This window comes from Myiozetetes cayanensis, unplaced genomic scaffold (assembly GCF_022539395.1).
Source record: "Myiozetetes cayanensis isolate MyiCay16 unplaced genomic scaffold, myiCay2020 scf2-11, whole genome shotgun sequence".
Lineage (NCBI taxonomy): Eukaryota > Metazoa > Chordata > Aves > Passeriformes > Tyrannidae > Myiozetetes > Myiozetetes cayanensis.
Window position 1 is genome coordinate 40,981,911 of NW_026087411.1, and position 22,187 is coordinate 41,004,097.

General features: G+C 40.7%; 1 protein-coding gene across 1 annotated transcript in view; it reads left to right on the plus strand.

Annotated features, from left to right (window-relative positions):
- The window catches only part of EGLN1 (egl-9 family hypoxia inducible factor 1), a 35,279-nt gene extending 22,242 nt beyond the window's left edge, over positions 1-13,037 (plus strand). Inside the window, exons 2-5 of the mRNA XM_050314944.1 lie at positions 4,247-4,366; positions 6,548-6,684; positions 8,030-8,097; positions 10,341-13,037. Of these exons, the coding sequence (XP_050170901.1) occupies positions 4,247-4,366; positions 6,548-6,684; positions 8,030-8,097; positions 10,341-10,405 (390 nt within the window). The 3' untranslated portion in view covers positions 10,406-13,037. The remainder of the gene's footprint in view (positions 1-4,246; positions 4,367-6,547; positions 6,685-8,029; positions 8,098-10,340) is intronic.
- The last annotated feature ends 9,150 nt before the right edge of the window (positions 13,038-22,187 follow it).

Consider the following 22,187-nt stretch of genomic DNA (forward strand, 5'->3'; position numbering starts at 1 on the left):
CTAGTATTTTCCTCTCTTTCCTAAGAGTTTGCTATTATTGCATTCTTGTTTTTTAAGGAATGATACCTAAACTTGCACGTATCCAGCTGTGAAAGAAATGGAGTGGATAAAGGAGCAAACTTCAATTTGTTTACCTGCAAGTCTTTGTTCTTTATAGATGAGCGAGGCTGTCATACTTATCTGTGAAAGGAGGCTGAGGCTAGTCCCAAATGAAATCATGTTTTCAGCTGCAGTGGTGTGCTGTACCTCTCAGGTTGAGTGTCTTAGCTGGGTGCATCTTTACATAGTGAACAAAACCATATGAACTATGTTTTGTTCCTTCTGATGTTACCTTTGTGCATTTAACTGTTAAAGTAACAGCTGGCACGCTGGGGGTGCTGATGCTTAGCAAAAAATCTGGTTTCCATTACTACTTCTGTTAACAGTGTGCTCAGTTTGGGCCAATGGCCTCATTTTCCAGAGTTAAAACATTTGCAAGTAGAACATCTGTATGTGAATCAGCAGCTTCTTTAGCATGTGAGTACTTCAGATTTGATAGATGCAGGTTGGGCAGATATCACTTTCATGCTCTCTTGATTACTCATGAATTCCAGAGGGTATCTTAGGACAGCACTCATGTGCTTGACATGAGTGCTCAGCCTTAAAAAAAGTGTTGCGGGGTTAAAGGAGGTTAATATTAAAGTGTTTTCAAAGGAATCCTGTGGGTCAACAAATCCAGCATGTGGCTTAAATATATTGTTTGCAGAAATGAAGTTTAATGCTTAAAAATTGTAATACCCAAGAAGCACAAAAGGGGAGATCTCATTTTCTATTAAGAAAATGCAAGTCATACCTTGACTTGAATTAATTGATTACTTTTATGGGGGAACTGATGAGACAGGTAACTCTGTTTCAGAGAGCTAGCAATTTATTGTTCATAGCCTAAAATGTTAAGGATTTGGACTTCCTGGTCTCAAATGCCTGCCTCTATTGATGGCCATTAACAGTGTTTGGAAAAAAAAACCAACCACAGACACAAATTCTTTTTCTCTGTTTGACATATATCTGCCTGCTTATTTGTACTGTAAAATGTTAAAGCAACAACAAAAGTATGTGGCTTTGTAATTTACATGGATCACTTCTTTGTCCTTTCCACGTGGGTAATCATTGCAGCACATGACAGTTTGACATGAACTTGCTTTATATGGTTGCACAAAGCAATATTATTTCCCACGACTGATAAATTGTTACATTTTGTACCTTTCCTTATCATAGGTTAATTGGGGAGAGGGAATTGTCACACTAACTGGCAAAAGCAATGTATATTATGCTACACCCGCCCAGTCCCGAATTTGTTTGCTTTCCAATTTGCTGCTGAAGTCTGAGTCATTCCTACTGTTACAACAAATACATATTAGATAAGTTATCACAGCAAAACTGTTTCTCGTCTCTTGCAGTTGATGATAGCAGAAATTTCAGACTCTTAAGTTGAAAACAAGAGCTCTTTTTAAACAATTAAAGTATTTTAGACTCAATTGTATGAAATACTTCTGACATTGAATACAGCTGCTCTCTATGTGATGCTGGTGACAATTGGTGTTTACCAAGAAAAAAGTGCTGCTGGTCCTCTTTTTCTTCAGCAGTGTTGATGTTAAATATTCTTTTATTGCCTTCCGTTCAGCAAAAAGAACAAATACCTGTTTCAGGACCTCATAAAGGAAACTATAGCAGTAGGATGCAAATCTGTGCTTCTATACCTGCAAATTACCTTTTTGAGAGGCAGACTGCAACCAACTGCCTTTGGAAAGAAAACTGTATTGGCCAGAGAGACCTGAGAACTTTCCTAAAATTTTAGTAGTAGAGTTTTTTCATCTCTGTGACATATATGTAGGTCTTTTACATGCCTGAAGACCTTTTCATATCCGAATCTAAATCCTTGTGATTTCAGTGAGAATGGACATTGTTCTAGCTACTTGGTTTCAAAGTTCTCCTTGTTCTGAATAAGTTTTAATTGGTGTTTCACACAGATATTGAGGAACAGTTAATGACAGGGTTTCATTTGCATGATACATCTCAGCAAAACCCCTTAAAGTAAAACTTCCCTGTTAGTAGGAATGCTGTTACAGGATTGGACCTGGCTCTGCTTTCAGCACTGTTTGTGCTCCGTGAGAGCTTGGTTGGATCTTTCTGTGGTACATGGGACTTTTTTCAAAAGTGTTTGCTTTCAGTGGAATCCAAATACCTTCTTCCAGCCCAGCTTTGCTTTTGTTTTGTTCCTTTTTTTTCTTCCTAAGAAAGGAAATTACAGAACATTATTACGTTATTTGGTATCTCTCACTCACTGTTTTGATTTTTGTGGCTTTATCTTCCTGCAGCAAAACTGCTGTGTCATGACTTTCCCAAATATTAGATCCCATTCTTGCTATGAGTAATAGGTTTTCATTATGAGAGGCCTGTAATGGTGACTGCATTATGATTATGGTAAAGAGATGGAGATGCTGAAGAGCCTAATCTCAAAATAAGAAGTATATTTGAATTTTGTAGTTTTGAGTACTTTTCATACAGTGTAGTCTCTTCCAACTGATGTGAAGGAAGTTGGGCTTAATTCTTGGGCATCTTTGTAACCATGGTGTTACAACTTGGCAAATAATGTTCTGATTCCTGCCTAGAGAGAGCTTCCAAAACTTGCTGCTACCATTAGTAGAGTATATATGGAAATAAAGATTTTAAAATGATTGCTGCTATCTAAGCCCCAGACAGTAAAATCCATTCTATTTACATGTGATATACGGATATTTTACTAATTGAACTGCAAGTACTTTAAACTATTTTTTAGCCTCCTCAAAGCACAGTTTACTGCTCTGAATATATTCCTCAACACTTGCAAGTAATGCAAATTGTGGAAAGCTTTATTTGTGAGATTTTAAAAGGGGATGGCAAAAGTTAAAATTATTAGTATAAAGCAAAAAATGCACTAAAACAGTTGATTTGAATTACTTCAATATATTGGTTACATTTTCATAGTTAACACTTTATTGGGAAAGTATTTTTTATATTTTGCCTGAGAGATGAAAAGAGTTTGCAATCCAGAGGTCTGTCTTAGAATTCTAAGTTAACCAGGCTAAATCTAGAAAGGAATGTTTGTTTTTAGAAGTTTTTAGTTTTTTCGGACAGCAGTCAGTCATTGAGGTTAGCAGTGTTAGTAGAAACACACTTTTTTTTGTTTTGTGTTTTGTTTTGTTTTGTTTTAATTCATGTTACAATTTCTTGCACACAGGATATTGTCACTGCAGACGTCTGAGTACTGTGGTGGCAGTGGTGTCTTGATCTGGAAAACTTCGTTCTGATCTCTTTCCAACAGCTGAAGTAATTGCTGTTTCCAGCAAATGCATAAAGGTGGAGTGATGTGCTATAGAAGGAACCAGCCGTGTGCTCCAATAGCTAATCAAACTAATCAGGCTGTCTGGTTAGCCAGGCCCAGTTTGTTTCACATGTCTGAAGACTCAGAAACCATCTTCCAGGGGTCTTTCAAGTCAGCTGAGCTAAGTGCAGCATGGGAAGTTTAATACACTACTGCCCTGGGAATCGTTTGATGTCAGAAGGTTATTGCAGATTTCTGTTCGGTGTCTGTTTTCAATTTCTCACTTCTTGACTAAAAAGGATGTTTTTGTTGTACACGTAGGCTTGTTTCAACAAAGGTTCAAAGACCTCCTAAGTACAGGACAAAACACAAACCCAAGAATGCACTTGGAGTGATCGAGTAAGATGGGCTATTAGTCTTGTCTAAAAGTCTCCTAAAAATAAAGTTTGACAGCGTTTTTTGAGGAGAAATTCTTTGAATTGGAAACACAGGGGAAAAAAAAAAGGACAAATAGGTAACTCTCTCTGAACTTGAGTCTGGAAAACTTATCACAAGGAGAAGCACATGCTACTTAATTATATACAAGACATTTTTGTCTCTTCTATTTGATTCAAGGGAGGGAAATCTGAAGGATTAGTCACAACATGGGAGTAGCCCCACCTTAATTCCATGCCTTAATTAAGTGTTCCTCTCAGTGTCTTTCATTCCTTTGTTGTTGACATCTGTGTTCAAAACCAGTTTTTAACTAGAAAGAAAACACAACTAAAAAAAAATTCTTTGCCCAGTATTTCTAGTTTAATTTTTCTGTTGCTTGTGTATTAATTACTTAAGAATTAATATAGATAAAATAGAGCTTTCACACGCACATGGATAAAATTATTGTTGTATTTGTTTCTTTGACTCCAGGCTATGGTGGCTTGTTATCCAGGCAATGGAACAGGATATGTGCGCCATGTTGATAATCCAAATGGAGATGGAAGATGTGTTACATGTATATATTATCTTAATAAGGACTGGGATGCCAAGGTATGCAATAATTTCTTTCTAAACAATTTTTTTTGTTGTTTTAGATATACTTGCTGATGCACTTTTGCTACAGGCATATTTTTTCATGTCCTTATTTCTGTGCCTTAGTTGTGTTCTTACGTTATGTTAGCTGTGGGAATCCTTTGCCCCCTCTGATTCTGTTGTTAGTGAGAGCAGATAGAGATAAAATGTTTAATTTTCAAGGTTTTGAATTATGCCAGCAGGACCTTTTTGACAGTATGATTGAAGGAAAGTAGTAAATGCCTCTCCTATACACAAAGACTAAATAAGGAGTATATGAAACTGCCTTTGGTTTATTTGTCCTTACAATCCTGTTGAGTCGTGAATTTACTGTTTGTGCAACTAGATTGCTTAATGGAGTATGCTTATAAAGAGAGAGATGCTGTAGCTCGGGAGCATTTTCAAATAATCCAAGTGTTACAGTCATTCCTATATCAGTGTAATTCAAAGCAGCACAAGCCTTTGTATTTTTATAGATACAGAGAGCAGAACAGACTTACAGCACAGTTCAAGTGGTCTAAGAGTTTACTACAAGTGAGTATGATGAAGTAAATTTTTAATAAGGATTTTTCTAGCAATTCAGTGGGACTTGGTAGATTTGAAAAAAATGGATGTAGCTAAGTGGCTGTATTGAAAGCGTGAAAGAGTAATGCAAAGACAGCTTTAACTGTGCAATTAACTATGGAGACGTTTATTCTTGTGTGCAGAAAAAGATAAAACTACCGATACTTCTATTATACTTAGGAAGTAGCACGTGGAAGAGCACATAAAAGCAGTCAGTTTCTGTGAATTGCATTTAGCAGATATAGATAACACAGGCATGGATAACACAGGCTGCAGCTGAGAGTTTGTATTTTTTTTTTTTCCCCCTCATAACATACTTGCATGAACTGGTAGATCAGAGAGTTGAGTCAAATGGATGCACTTCAAGCTTTCTGTTTCTGACATGCTCTTTGACATGTCAAACTGGCTCCTTCAATTAGGAAATAAATTACCAGTCGTTTTTTGCCGTGATAATATCTTTGCATGTAAGTTCACTGGTTGTACTGAGCATCTTAAAATGCAGCTCTGGGGCATTTCTAGTTGATTTATAGTTTCTCTCCTGGAAAAACAATGAATACATACCAGAGTGTAGAAGTCAAGCAAATTGCATTTTCACAATAACTGTGAAAAATTTACTAGCTGGATATTTTATTTAAGAAGAAAGGTATTTCACTTCCTGCAAAATCTGTTTTAAATTACAGATTAATAGACTGCCAGGTACATTGTTTATTGAAGAAGAAGCTCAAACTTTTTTTAGGAGGGCAAATGTATCTAAATTGTCATTTGTTTGCTGATTGAGAACACAGTTAGAAAACAGTCATTTATATCAGTTTGCCTTGTTGGTACTTGCACTGTTATGACTCTTATGACATGAAGGCCTATGATGGCCATCTGTAGTTAGATTTAACAACATCAATACCATAAATAGGAGGATGTTAGCATGACTTAGGTATTTAACCCCACCTGCTTGACTGTTTTCTAGACATACATAGTTATGCCCAAATGTTTTCAAAACCTGGAAGAGATTTAAATTGACCATCAGTAATACAGATTCAGGTTTTAGTTTGAAGTTTCCTACTCCTTCCTCATTTTAATTACAGAAACGTTATGTAAATTTGTGCTGCTGTTAAATGAAATAATCTCTTTAATGGGAAAGAGTAAAACTCAGATGTGAAATACAATTTTTCACTCATCTATATTGCGATATTTTTACCTCAATATAGAGATACATATCTATAGACTATATATGTATAGTATATAGACTGATAGGTATATAGTCTATATATATTACTGTGTAATATCAGTCAGTCTTATCTATTTTTTTGCAAGTAGGTAACGCAGCTAAAAAAAACCTCAATCTAAGCCCACAGCTTTTACTTAAACATGAATGGAGGTTTAATATTTGCAAGCATTCTGAAATTACTCAATGAAAAATGTATAAAGCATTTTATTAAATGCATTGACAGAAAAGCCATAGATTCATAATTTCTGTAGCACCTGACAAAGACTTTTGTTTCAGTTCCAAGTGTCTGAAATATTTTCAAATGTGGTATTTGGTACCTTTAAATACAATGAGACGACGTTCTCAAGCATTGCTTTTAAATATTTGATTTGTAGGTAAGTGGAGGCATCCTTCGGATATTTCCGGAAGGTAAAGCCCAATTCGCTGATATTGAACCCAAATTTGATAGACTGCTATTCTTCTGGTCTGATCGCCGCAACCCTCATGAAGTACAGCCAGCCTTTGCTACAAGGTAGGACTAATGGACTCTCTACTGCATGATGCCTGTTTTATCAAGAAATGAGCAAATCCTAATGAGAAATGAGGGACACTGTGAATTATGACCTGACAAAAAGGTGGGTTGTTTATTTTTTTCCTATGGGTGAATGATTAGGCTTCCACTGTGCTGCTGAGTTTGTACTGATGCCTTATCTCTTACTTTGGAGAAAGGAGGGAGGACTGGAAACACTAGAAGTTGCTGAGTGTGTGCTTGGCCAAACTGAGTGGGAGCACACAGAGCCAGGAGCAGATCTCAACTTAGCCAAAGGATGTTATCTTCATTATTTCTCTGTAGTGGCTTTACACTCTTCTCCCTTCCCTTTGTCCCCAGCACCTTCCTGTGTTACTGGAAGATTGACTAAATACTTCAGCTTTATGTCCCCTCTTGCTGGGATCGACCTGTCAGAAAACAGTAATTTCAAACTAAGCTGCCATGTGCTAGTTTGGGAATTGGGAGAGAGTTATGGGGCAGAAACAACCATGGATACATAAATCTTTTGAGTATTAGAGGAGTTGCTCCCAGTCTGAGGCATAGGGGAAACTTGGTATCTCCTTTGTCCCTCAGTGCAGAGCAGTGGATGATGCTAAAGGTACCCACATTCACTGCCTCACATGTGATGAGTAACATTTCCAGATAGCATTAATAGGTAGCATTGGAGTTGTTGATTCAGGCTTCCTGTTGCCCATGTTCTAACACGTTTGGATGGCCAGAGGACTGAATGTTGACTGGAGCTGTGAAATAACAAAGTACCTTTGGGAGAAGTAACTTGAAACTGCCTTCGGTGCATCCTGTTGCAGCTTTTCAAGAAGCTGTACCGCTCTCCCCTCCCCCTTTGTGCTGCTGGCAGAGTCAGAGGGTGAAATGCCATTTACAAAAGCTCCTTAAAGTGTTTTCTCAATAGCTGGCATTTTGTATTTAAATCCTCTACGGGCATTGGAAAAACAGACGACCCGTGGTAGTTAATTGTTCCTTGTGCCAAATGTCCAAAAAAAGGTTTTTGCAGTGTAACTCAGTGATGGACTTGACCTAGTAAAAAGATGAGATCACAGGGCAAGGTGATACAGGCAGAGACTTCATTATGTGTGCTGGGCAAGAACTGTAATAGCAAACTTATCAGGAAAAAAGAAGTGTAAACTTAGAGTGTCAGTGTCACCCCTTGAATGACTGTTCAGACAATATCTACTAACAGGAAAAAAAATCCCAGAAAAACCACTTGCTTTCTGTAAATTGTATTTTGTCAGACTGCAGAAGTATCATCTCATTTATGTTGTGTTTCATGTCAAGTGCCTCACTGTTCTTTTTCCTTCGATTTCCCCAGGTACGCAATAACAGTGTGGTATTTTGATGCAGATGAAAGAGCACGAGCTAAAGTAAAATATCTAACAGGTAATCTCTTGTTAATATCTTCTCTGTTGTTTCTTCTTGGTGAATGAATAGCTAAGTAGTCTAGCCTCATCTCCTTGATCCACCCCGTACACAAAAAGAGGGAGAAATTGGCATAACTCAAGAATTGGGTTTTACAGGGAAGGGTGACCCAAGGGTTGAACTCCCAGGCAGAGACTGGGGAAGAAATCCAGGTCAGTGCCTGTCCTGCTTACACTTTCTCTGAGACCTGAGGCTGCTCAGCATTTTTACATGGGGGATACAGCTTCCCCCTAGTCTTGTCTCCCTAATAGGTGCAGAGAATAAATCCTGCAGAACTGAGAGCCTCAGAAATATTTTTGATCAACCGTAGTGATTCAACAAGTGAATACAACTTCACTTGACTAGAATTTTAGATTGGAAAAACAAAAGCCTAAAATTAAAATCTGGAATCAAAGAATGGAGTTACTTCCTCCATTTCCAATTTCACATATCTAGCATCTGTTTTCCTTTTCTGGCTTCTTCCCCAAGAGGAAGTTGATCTAATTTTCCTGTTCAAATTAGCATTATAAGGAGAAATGGCCTAGAACTTCTGCCATGCTTGTAATTGCCATCACAATTTTGTGTTTGTTACAGTAGTTTAAAAATAAACCAAAATTAGGTGTACCAGAAGTGCACACATACGCGGAGTTTTGTCAAGAGCTCTGAAACCAATGATACTGAAGATATGTGCCGATCATTTCCAAATGAGGTTGCCATGCAGTGCTGTTAGGTGTCTGAAGTCCTAAGTAGCCCCAGAGCTGTGTAGCAGTTGTGAAAGCTGCAGTTCAGTTCAGTCCCCCTTGGTGCAGCCGGTGACTTTTGGGAGTGGTAAGAGCAGTGCAGCTCCTGCCTGGCTTGTGAAGGGAAAGCCCCTCAGCTCCAGCCAGGTAGGATGTCCCATTGCTCCGGGGCACACGCCTGGCAAGGCACAGTGACTTCCTAGGCAGTCAGGAGTGACAGATAATGCCTGCCTGTCTCCACAGGAAGCCTTTCTATCTCTTAAGCTGGCCTTCATGTCACAAGTGTGTGACTGTGCAGCTCCTGGAGCCACTTTACTGAATCAGAGCTGTGCTGTTGCCTCTGCACAGCTTCAGCTGCTGCCCTTTGAGAGAGAGTGCAGGGAAGTGGTTTGGGTGGGCTTGCACTTGAAGGGAAGGTGCTCCCTCCTCTGCCCCCATCTCTCTCCAGGGTCCCCCTAAACTGCTGGCACTTAAGGAAGGAAGGCTGGGTTGTTTAAATGTCACAGAACCACAGAATCAATTAAGTTAGAAAAGATCTCTGGGGTCATCGAATCCGACCTTTGACTGAACACCACCAGGTCCACTGGAACATGGCGCTCAGTGCCACGTCCCATCTTTTCTGAAATCTCACGATCCCTCCAGGGATCGTGACCCCATCCCCTTCCTGGGCAGTCCATTCTATTTTTTTAATCACCCTTTAGTGAAGAAATTCCTCATCTTCCTTCAGTATGGATTTGCCCTGTAATTGGTTTATATTATCATATTGTTGTGGGTTTGGTTTTCATTTGCAATTAAAATTGTGTTCTTTGCTCTCTGTGTCTGCAGCAAGAGTTGTGCAAGATGCTTTTTATTTTCTAGTGACAATAATATATAAAATTATAGAATAAAATAAAAAACTTCATTTTTGGATTAGTGTCAGTCTAACTAAAACCATGCAGAATATGTGTTTTTTTCTTGCATATGGGATATTGTGTCTGTTAATGTTTTGGTAGTCAAACTTTATTTGGGGCAACCTGAATAGGTAAAGTTTTAGAAAAAGGACAGAAAAGGTGTCGGTTGGTGGTCAAATGGAATGTTGCATTTTAAAAATCCCTCAGAGATTTTTTATTAAGGTAAATACCAAGAAGCTCTGAATATTCTGATACAGAATAATGGGCAGTATCTTCAGATTGTTAATTGTCCGTTCTTAAAGTTTACCTTTATAAGGTCCGAGGTGATGAGCTTCAGAACTGCATGTATGATGTGAAGTATACAGTTTTCTGTGTGAGCAGCCAAATAGGAAGAGTAGCCACGGCTCGTTAACTTCACACAGCATAGAATACAGAGCATTTATACAAAGATAGCTGTCTTGCTAGATCATTTGTACTAGACCATCTTCGAAGTACTCTCTTAAAACTAATCTGGACAGTGAATGTAGCAATTGTAAAGACTGTACTTTGACAAATCCTGAAAAATAATACTGATTTTCTTTTCATATTTCTGCAGGTGAAAAAGGTGTGAGGGTTGAACTTAATAAACCTTCTGACTCAGTTGGGAAAGACGTTTTATAAGCCTTTGATTTAGCAACTCCCTGTGCTATTCTCCCTGATAAATCTTGATGCTATCTATTAACTTTTGAATGTGAATAACAAGATAAAGGAAAATCAACAACAAACCAACATCTTAATAAGGAAGCAAACAGTGTTTCAATGTTGCATCAAATAGAAGGTTCTTTGACTGCTGAAGCATTGTACTATGTGATTGTGACTCCAGGCCTGTGACTGCTTATGTGAAGAAGATAAGCAATCAGTAAGAAACAGCATATGCATCTGGACATAAATAAGTGCCCTACATAGAATTTGTCCATTCTTATATTTTGCCAGACCTGTCATCCAGCTGAATCCATTTCATCTCTCCCTTTTTTTATATGGTAAAAGTTTGAATTTTGGGTAATTTTTGTATGACCAGGTACAGTTTATCAAAATTGAGTCTTAAAAAAAAAAAAGAAAAACTGAAAAAAAAAAAGGAAAAAAATAACAGTATTCTCCAAAATAACATGGATCTATTTTTGTAAAACTGTTCATACTGTTCTCCTCTGCCATGAAAGACCTAATTTAATGTAAGGGTTGCCAGTAACTGATAATCACTTTAATTTTCTTTACACCTTAAGTCAGAAAAGGAGCACTTTAATTACCAGCTAAAAACCTGATTGTTTTATATCATATCTCACACTAATCTTAACTTTTAAAGATTGCTGCTGTATTGTTTTTTTGACTATGTTCTCTTGAACCTTATTAACAGAAGCAAATCTCGCTGTTAGTAACATTCAGTTTGTGGTTTTGTATGTTGAATCCACAGAGGGGAAGTTTCTGTTTCTTCTTTGTTATAGTTTATTTTTGTTAGGTTTCTTCTTTTTTTTTTTTTTTTTTTTATTTTTTAAGTGACTGGCACTAAGTGAACTTGACACTATCGGTTGCTGTCATTGGCTTTGGGGACCTGGTAAATACCATCAAGTTACAAGAATATACAAGGGCTTTCCTAGGCTATTAGAGGTACCCAGAACCTCCTTACTTACTTGACAGAAATTTTTGAGCTTTCTCCCTTTTCTAAAAAATACTTGCCACCCCTCTTTCCTTTGTATATAAGTTAATGGAATATCTAAAATTCCCTTTTTTTAATTTCCTTTTCAAATGTTTGTGTCCCATGCAGTCTGTAAGTTGACACCTTGATCTATTATATAGTATCAAGGAAATGGTCAGCACACTGAAGCTGAAGTGCATCACTCTGTAGGCTCCTTGTGCAATACATCTTTAAGTTTTCACTGTGCTGAAGGATTTCCCCAAAAAGGCACGGCCCTTTGACAAATACTGAGGTATATATTTAGTAAGAAAACATTTACTTTCTTTTACATTGTTTTCATTTTATCAAGGAGAGGGAGCATCACAGAGTAAAAATGAGATGTGTAGAAACTTTGATATTCTTATTTTTAAGAAGTTGATATTTTGGACACTGATTTTTTTTTTCTTTCCTTAATTTTTCCTGAGCTTTAAAAGCTTGAGAAAACAAAAGCAAATCTATCAAGAACAGCATTCATATTTACAGGAGTTTGGGAGTTGATCAGCTTACCCACTGCAGTTTTCTGTCTGTCCCTTATTTCCTTACTTAGCCAAAACAATGTGAGTGTACAGAAATATTTCTGTATATATTACAACTTGTGACAGTTTTAGCATCTGTATAGTTTGTATTCAATTAGAGACCTTTTCTATGGAAAGCTCAGTAATTTTTTATTAAAAACATTACTATTGTTCATGTAAAACATGAAAAAGCTAATTGTTTAGTAACAAACTGACAGAAAGGGGGAAAAATTCAGTATTGGTATATCATTTAGGAGAACCAACAGAAATCCTGGTTTTGTTTTGATTTCGCTTTTCCTTTTTTTAGTAAATTCTTGCCCTGTACAGTTCTCTTCCTCTTTCCTCTTTTCTTCCCAGAAAAACAGACAGGATAACTTTACTGTAAGTGCCTCTGCCAACCTGGCCAAGGAGTGCAAATCTTCATTACTGTCTGGTCTGCAGTGCATTTAGGTTACTAATGAAACAAGCAAAAAAGTCGCCTCTTCTACTTCATCTTCTTTAGTGCTACTTTTAACAGAGGTTTGTTTGTTTTTATTTTAGAAATGTAAGCATAAGCCTTTAAACTCATTTCAGTCCCTCTGTAATTCAAACTGCTGCAGTTAAACAGCGTATCAAATTCTAATCACACTGTAGGTTTGTGCTTGCCGGACAGGTTTAAAAAGTGCTTAATTTTTCACTCCATGTAAGTCATTACAACAGGGTCAACAAATCAGGTCAGCCATTTCTTCCATGTCCTTCAGAAACTGTTCGTTTCATGTCGGTTGAATATTCAGTCTTGAGCATCACCAAGCAGGTCCTTGTTTTAAAACTATTTTTTAAACTGTCTTATGATCTGTATGTGTCTAGTCCTGGTTAAAAATAAAGCTTCATAATGCTATTTTTATTCATGATGTTAGCTGGCTGTGAAATATGAGACCTTTATCTATAGCAGGCGAAGAAATTCAGGATTCATTTACAGGTTGCCTATAAAGTTGTGTAATTTCAAAAGCAGTGTTCATTATGAAAGAGCTCTCAAGTTGCTTGTAAAGCTAATCTAATTAAAAAAGATGATGTATAAAGGTTCTTGAAAGCTATGTGGTTATTTGTAATCTTTGTAACTTTTAAAACTATAAATTATAATTATAAATGCCCCCTGATAAAGGGCTATGTGGAATTTTGGTTGGTTTGTGAAGGGTGTTTTGTTTTGTTGTGGGTGTTTTGGTAGGGATTTTTTTGTTTGTTTCAGTTCTTCTGTTGTTGTAGGTTTGTGGGGTTTTTTAAATCAGAGAGCTATTTCTGCTCTGGAGAAGGATCTGGTTTTATTTTTTCTCCAGACTGCCTACAGTTACCTGGGTGTGGTGATCATTTTCCTGGTGATTTCCTCCCTCAAAAACAGGACTGTGCCTAGGATTTCTGAAGACTGGTGATGGACGTAGGGTCAGATCTAGTTTTTTCACCACTTTTGACAGATATGTTAGGTGGAAAATTAAAGTCCTTTTAAAACAGGGTTTGCAGGGTTTAATGAGAGCTCCTCAGTTTTACGTGGCTCCCAGAGAATTACGTGCCGTTCAAAGATGACAGGAGAATTGTAGTCTCCAGATGAGAACCTGTATGAGATACTACACAATTTCCTTCCACTTTCTGATGAACTTTACAATAACTGTGGTAATCAAGGAAGCATTTGACTGGCTGTGCTTCTGCCACTGCCAACTCTTGTCAAGCTCCCCTGCATGTGCTTGTCTGTGTTCTGCTAGTTCAGGACAAGTTGCCTGGATTTCCAGATGAGTCCCCAGCCTTAGTGCACCTTTCATGGTGCCTGGGTACCAGTTGTGCTCAGTTCTGCTCTGAGGTGATGGTTCTTGCCGGTGTGTTAGGGTGAAACCTAAGTGCAGTAGCCATGATCCCAAAGGGCTTTGAAGCTTTTTCTATGCTTCAGTGGTGTATAACTTCTTACCTCTTCTCGTGAAAGTAACCTCTCCCCTATCTTTGTTTTACATTGAACAAGGAAGAAGCCTTTGCAACCATGCTGTGTAGACCTGTTTTTTGTTTTGGTTTTTTGGTTGGTTGGTTGGTTTTGGATGGTTTTTTTAGTTTGTGGTTTTTTGTTTTGTTTTTTTTTTTTTTATTATCCCATCGTTGAGCACAATATGGAGGGAATTGTTTTGGAAAGTAAAGTCAAACACTGCACTGGGGAAAGATGAATTGTTTCTCTTGAGCATTTCTCAAAAAAGGCGCTTGCAAATCTGAGAGGGAGCCACCTGACAGTCTGTATTTAATGTAAAACATCTGGCTGTGCTGACCACTCTAAGGTCAGAAGTGGAAAGACCACATCTCTCACATACTGATTGATACAATCAGACCGAAAAGGACCATTTCTGTGCATACCAAATGCTTCGAAAAAGAGATGAGAATGCCAAGTGACAATAGCAAACTCGAAAAGTCTCAAAACTCCAGGAGTCTAGCATGTGAACCTTGCCTGCAGGCATGCAGATAGCTGCATGCACTTGCAAATACCTAGTGGGAATTTATGAGTGTGGACCAGCAAAGACTTCGAAGAAATTCATGGCTCTTACCTGTATTTGGATGTCATCTGCTTGGGGGGAATGGGAGTAGAGGTATGGATCTCTGGGCCTCCAGCCATCAGGTTGTTTGGGTTTTTTCACATTTAAAGTAAAGCTTGAATGTAAATAATTACTGCAAATGCATTTAAGCCTGTTTGTTCAGGATCTGTGTTCACTCTGGAATGTCTGCTGCATCAGAGTTGCTTGACCTTGTCTGTTGGGGGTGGATAGAAGCTAGCAGGAGCAGGTTTCAAGGTCCAGTAAGGAGTATGGGACATGCAAAGGGAAAATATGCTATAGGTGTCTGCTTTGGTAGGGACATGAAGAGTGGGGAGAAAGAATACACAATGCGTTTGCCTCAGGAAAGACAGATGTTGATGCATCTCATCTATTCTTCCTCTTCATGGATGTGCATTGCAAAAGATGAGGTGTTCATAACTTGAACAAGGAGCTGGTTTCCTTGTCTGTATTCCAGTTGTAAGTTGCTGGATTTTGGGGTTTTCTCCTTATTAAATGTGCAGTTTGGGATCAAGCTTCTGTTGTCAGTAGTTTATGGGTTCTTGTGGAGAATTTACTGTAACTACATTGTATATAAAATGGTGATAAATGCTTGCAGAGGTGGGGCTCATTCAGCCTACAAGCCCAGTACCAGCCTCTTCACATGGCTAAAATTTGCAGGGTATGTCTCACATCTCAGTGGGGAGGGATGTAAAACACACGGGTGAGTTAACACTTGCCAGGGTCACACACAGGCAACTTGTGGTGCAAGGCACACTGCTTCAGGGCAGTGTCTGCACTGAAAACTAGTATTTCTTTCAAATGCTGTTGGAGACGGGAAGTAAAATTTCATCTCTGAATATTCACCATGTGGATCCAGCACTCCTTGTGGGCCTGTACGTGTCAGTGTGGTTTGCCAGCATGGAACCAGTTCCTCTCCTGGGTTTGTTTCAAGGGCTGATGTGGTTCAATTTTATTTTTGCTTTTAAATAAAATATGAATCCAGAATAACTGAAATGTAGAGATTTGACTCCTACTCACAAATAAAAAGCCTAATACCCAAATATTCTGTTGGGCTGTGAGCTGGTATTTCACTACCTGAAGAAAGCAAGGGTCAACCACACGCCAAGCAAAAAAATTATCAAAACTATCTTATGGCAAGTCACTTCCATTGTAAATTGCTTACATTGCTTTATGTAAGCAAACTTTATAAATTTATTAATAAAGATTGCATCATGCAGAAGACATGGTGGTAGACCTGAACAGAAGAAAACAAATTTTGGAGCTTGATTTAATTGCTGTTGCAATCCTCAGAAGCTTTTTCATGCAGTAAGATATAGGGAATGTGTCAAAAAAATCCAACCAACCACTACAGCAACAGACTAAACATAACCACCCCTAGACCTGGAAAATGCAATCTTTGGCTGTTGGTGGGTGCTGTACCATGGGTTACTGGAACTGAAAGATACTTCAGAAGAACTGTTTTACTTTGACATCAAGGAGAATATATTTCTGGAGGGAAAATACGATTGTGGACACCAGTAATGTTTGCCAAAGGGCCGTGGGTAATAACAATCTGTTTTCTGAGATTAGAGTCCAGCTGATGGTGTTCCCGATAGCAAAGAGCGAGGTTTGAGCTGTCACATTAGGCATATTTATTTTCCCTTAACTTCCCCTTCCCCAGCCACAACATAATAGTAAGTAACGTGGTGCTGGGCACGTGTTCTGCACAGTCGTATTTTAATGAACAAGCAGAAACTGTAAGTTAACTCTCTTTGGTCCTAAATATTTGTTATATCTAGAAGAACTCTTCAGTGGGTGTAGGTAGCAATTTCTAAACTCCTTTGAGTATTTTTTCCCACCTGCACTATGAGAACATTTTAGCTTTGATTTTATTTCTCTTTTTTTTTTAATCCCCTTTATTTAAAATAGCACAGTAGGAAAGGACTGTGTGTAGCTGAGAGTTCTGCGACTTCGCAACCGTGGAAGGTTATGCAATGACATGAGCGGGCAGGGCACGTCCTTTACGGTAAACCCGGGGCTTATACAAACCCCGGAGAGGAGGGGGGGGCCTGCCTGCGTCCGGGCTGTGACCCCAGCGCCGGGAGCGGGATGCAGAAATGCCTCAGGCTCCTGCCTGTGGGGCCGGCTGGAAGGGAGAGGGAGTGCGGCCCCTCGGTGTCCTGGCCAGGACCAGGACACGCCTCAGAGCGGAGAAACGCGTCCTGCACGTCCCAGCAGTGACAGAGAGACACGTGGCCCTTTGCAGGTGGAGGACATTGTGCAGCACAAACAAAGGTTATTTTAAGCTGTAGCAATCAAAGGTGGTGTATTCTGGTTGGAAGGCTTTTTTTTTTGCTCTTCGTTACGATGGTGTAAGCTCCGTTTTAGGTACTCAGCTTTATCTAGGACTAAACAGCCACTGGTGAAGGGATGGAGGAGCAGGGCAAGTGGGAGGTGGGGGGTTACACCTGCAGTGCTTGCAGTAGGTTTGAAAATTTGCTCAAGTTTCCTCATGCAAGAGTGCCTGGAGAACAACAGCTCTGCTTCCAAGCTCCCCTTGTCATTTCTGTTCCTGCATGTGCAGGGGGGCCTCTCTGGCTCCCTGCTAATCCCATACCTTTGCATCCTTCCATGGCTCCCCAAGCATTGTCACACCTGCTGTCAGCCGAGCTGCAGGCTCTTCTGCTCTGCCCCTTGGGTGTGGGTTGGATTAAATTATAACATACTTGGCTGAGGAAAATGTTTGGGATTTTTTTATGTGTGAAGCGGCTGCCTTTCCAGGCGGTCCGGGGCTACCCAAGGTCTTGGCTGAGGTTGCACAATATGCCTCAAGAGGAGTGATTATCAAGTCTTGCCCAGCAGTGTAGCCTTGGGCTGCGCCCTGAATTGGTACTGCCTGACAAAAGCTCAGTGTGCCAAGCTGCTGACCATCCCAGGGAGGCCAACTAACCTTGAATTGCTGAGCGTGCTCCTCCCTTTTGGCAGAGGTAGCAGGGTTATACAGGACACAGCTGAACTGTGGCAGTTCATGGCATGTACCCTTCACCTTGGCACTCAGTTCAGCATATCTTAACCATGCAACAACCACCCAAGAGCAGCTTCACGTCAGGCTCGGATAGTCTTTCTGTTGGAAAAAAGTAGAGAGAAGGAGACTGAAAACTGGTGCAGGATTCACAGAGAGGACATCTACTTCTCAGTCCCCAGAAAATGGCATCACTTCAACACAAATCCACAGCCACATGTAAAAATACACTCAGGGCTGGGATCAAACCATCCTGTAACAACTCATAGCCGAGTGATAATGCCTGCCCAACAACAGAGACCTCCAATCCCTCTCCTGTTCCTGAAGAAGTTGAGGCAGTGTTTCCCTCATTACCTGCTGCAGGGCATGCATGGACTGACTGTGACCCTCTGCATGGTTCAGTGCCTGCACAGCGGAGGATGCAAAGCATTGGTTTAGGGTGGGAATGTGCCACTGCAGAAGTCTCAGTGAAGATAACATTCTGCATCCTGTACAGGTATTAAGAGGAAGGCAGCATTAAGGCAAAAAATTTTCAGTGTTTTCCTCCAAACTGAGGTCTCCTCGTTCCTTGTGGAATTAGACAAGCTTGTGTCCAGTGCTTATGTCCACGATGCCTCGCAAACAGCTCTAGGGTCACGGCATTGCTTACCACTTGGGACATGTGTCTGCTTCAGCATAACTGCATTTCATGACCCAAGTGTTAGCCCAGATGTTAGCAGTTGGGTGTTGTCTTAATTGCCAAACTGTGTGGGAAATGTTGTCTGGTAGCTTGAATAGTCTTTTAGGGGTTTGCAGTGCCTGAAATACCTCCTATTTCCTCTCATAGGATGCTTTTCCTGCATTCTAAATCTCTTTTAGGTACATTCAGAAGTTAATTAAGTCTGAGTTTTAATTCATGCTGTCTGCAGGGCTGATAATCCTCCCTTCCTTGAGTGACTTGGCAAGGATTCAGCAATTAGTCTTGGCAGGGCAGAGCTTCCTTGTACCTGTCCTTGTGTTGGGGCATGTGCTTGGCTCCCACCTGAAATCCCCAGTCTCTGGTGCATGGGATGGGGAATTTATCCCTCATCCCCATGGTCTGGGTGATGGCAGTGATGAGAGCTTCCCACGCCAAACCTTATAGGGAGAGGAAGAAATGCGTGGCTGGAAGTCAACAGAGGGTTAGAGATGGTGTGAGCACTCCTGGGCTGTGCCAGGGCAAGGGCAAGCAGGTGGATCTTAATTTCCTTCAGCTGTGATTTCACTTTGTCCTAAAGTGCTCTTGCTGATTTTAGGCAGAAACCCAGGGCTGTGTAAGTGGGAAGAGGCTCTTGGAGGTGGTGTGGTCCAGCTCCCCTGCCCTTGACCAGGGTCACTCAGATCTGGCTGCCCAAAACCATGTCCAGCTGGGGTTTGAGTATCTTCAAAGGATGGAGACTCCACAACCTCTGCAGGCAACCTGTTCCCATGTTCAGCCACCCTCACTGCAATAAAGTGTTTTCTCATGTTTAAATTAAATTTCCCATGTAGGCACTGCTAAATGCAAATGAAATAACCCAACGGTTCCTTAGCAGCATATCCTGAGGAAGACATCGGTTTTAAGACTGAAGTCCATTACTAACAGCTATCCATACTCCACCTGGTACAGGTGCTGTCCTTTCTGAAGCCTCTGGTATGTTGATTTATCCTCAGGATGACTCTTCCCTTTGGGTGTGTTTCCGTTTGCCATCTGCCAGAACAGCCCAGGATTTGTGCCGTGTCCTTCCACAGACACGTTACCTGGAGCAGCCTGTGCCAAGCCGTGTGCTCCTGTCACATGGCAGGGAGTTTGTCTTGCTGGTGGTGCAGCGGGCAGGCCGTGTCCCACCCCACACTGGCTGCAGGCAAGCGCTGCAGAGGCTGCCCTGACATCTACAGGTGGGCACCCTCCGAGCAAGTCGTTGGCACAGCTTTTTAGCTTTGTGCCTCCCTCCAAACACAACCCACACCCTCCTGGTGAATCAAAAACTGCTCACAAACCAGTGGCAGCACAACCACCAAGCAGATCTTCTGGGGAAGAAAGCGCGATCATTACTGGGATGCTTCTGGGAAGACACCAGTGCCAGTGGGAAGGCAGAGGCAGGGGAGTGAAGTACTTGGGAGGAAGTGGAGTAAGAGCAGAGAGGCCCTATGGCTGTTCCTGCCACTGGTAAGTTGCTTAATGAAGCCACGAGAAACATTAAAATCCTCAGCTAAACCATGTTCCTATAACTCAGTACCAGGGCTTACTGAGCTACTAGCCCAGATCTTACCCCAGACTTTCTATGCCACTAGTAACAGATCTCTGAAGAGAAGGTACTTGCAATGAACACAGAAATCATGATCCAGAGGTTGACATCAGTTAAAGAAAAATAATCACTGCTTCTAAATTAAGCAGTGGTGGAGCCAGATACTTGGCTTGTTGGGGTTTGCCCCTTCAAACATTCTTTGTTATGCAGCTTAGGAAATGTCATGTCTAAGACTTACTATGGAATAAAAGCAGGTGAAATGATGTGAAAAATACAGGATAGATGGAACAGAAATAGTGTGAGCTATTCAGGCCAAGTTGCTGCACCTGCTTAGAAATTTAATCTAGTCTTAAAGCAGCCTGGCCTGGCAGAAGCTAAAAGGAAACACAGGAATTAAGGCCATGGCTGAGCCCCATTTTAAGCTTTCACACCTTTGGTAGACTATTCTTCCCTGAGCCTGTCACATCTCTCCGGCTCCCTAGCTTAGCCAAGGCACAAGAGTTAAGTTTTGGGTTTTATCAGCCTCTCTGACTTTCTAAAACTCTGTCCTGCCTCTCTTGCAGAGCTGGGTTGATGCCAAATGGTGACAGAAAATTAGTTTTGTGACTGCAATGGATAGAAGCGATGCAGTAACTGTAGCCCACAAAAGGATGCCTTTGGGGTTTCTCATGAGCCCTGAATTAGAGAAAGGAGCTACTCTTGCATCTTCCAAGTCCCTCTTGCAGCAAAGCAAGAAGCATCACTCATAGAACACCTAGTTAGTTGTGAATTTACTTCTCATCTTCCATCTAGTTGCAGATATTCCCTCCCTCCCTCCCTCTCCTTCCTCCACCTTTAACTAGTTTGTGGTTCAGACAGAGTTCCTGCTGATCCGTGGTCAGCCTGGAGTGCAGGTGTAGGTGAAATACGAGCCTGCTAATCCCGCCCTCGGAGCTCTCTCCCCGCATAGGTCGGAGAGGAAGTAACTATTCCTTACATGCAAGGAGTGCCACCTAACGGCCTGTTGAAGAATCCTAAAGCTCCACACAGCCCGGGGTCTTGGCATTTTTTTCCCCAGATACGAGTATATGAAAACACGCACATGTAGTGAAATGCAAGTCTCTTTCATGGCCTGTCCACCCATAAAATACACTTCAAGGGTAATTTTATGTAGAGTCTTTACATTCACGTGGAAAAAGTTTCTTTAAGTGCAAGACTTCAAGACAGTTGCAATAATCCAGATGCAAGTAGGAATTTGGGCATTTCAATCTGGAGGGTAAAAGTGATGAATGCCAGCCAACTGGGAAGAAGCAGCTGCTGGAGAGCAGCTGTTTCACTGCTGCCTTCACCATGCCCAGCAGCAACAATCATGCTCACAGGGGGGATGTAGGTCAGGTATAACCTCAGGAAGTCAACCAGTCCAACCTTTTAGCGGCCATTCAATTTAAGGTGGCAAAATGCGACAGCATGGACATGGTGTTCTAGGACGATCATGTGATGAAGCAAACTGCTGTGGTGGCAGTTTCTTAACATTCTTCAGCCAGAGTAGTCTGCATCATACCACCACCACCAGGAATTGCTCCAACCACTTAGAGGAAATGTCCACCTGGCTTTTTCCTCAGAAACTCACCCTTTATTCTGTCTTGCTGTTACCCTTCAGTACAGCACAACTTGCTTTACTTGAAGGATGTAGAAAGATGCGGTGTGTATGGAAAATGCTACAGAATTGAGGAGCTCCAGAAGAACACATAAGGAAGAAGAAAAAAACCCCCCCAAACCATTTAGTCTGTGGCACATCCTCCTGCTGCAGCAAGAGAAGCCTGCACCTCAGGAATTATTCACTACTTGTCCACTTATGACTAAGCCCTCTCTAGCCTTTGATTCTGTACTAGGTTATTACCTGGTGTCCTTCATTATTAACACTGGGTCACAGGCAAGTACCACAGCCTGTTCCAAACTGACAATATTTCTATGGTTGTTTTCTTGGAAAATGTTCCTAGAAGGGGGGGCTCAGGTAACTAATTCCTGATTACAGAGTCTGGGCAGCAGCACCTGCCCTGCCTGGCATGCTTCCACCTAGACGTAAATAGCCCATTCATCAGCTTATGTATGGGCATTAGGGTTGAACTTGCTCTGAGAATATGCATCCCAGGTGACCCAGATATCCTAAGAGAAAACAAACAGTGACTCAACTACTGGAGATGCTGAAGAATAGAAGAATGCTTTTAAAACATGTTGTAAAGCAGACTATTTCTATTACGCATCTTCTTGCAAGATACTAAGACATTGCAGTAGTCCAGAGAAAAACTCTGCCCCATGCTTCATTAGAATACAAGTTTTATGAAAAATTCCTAGGTAACATTTCCATAAAGTAAAAAATGCTTGAAAATATTTGACCTTCGAGATTTCTTGCGTCATAACCAGTTTGAAGG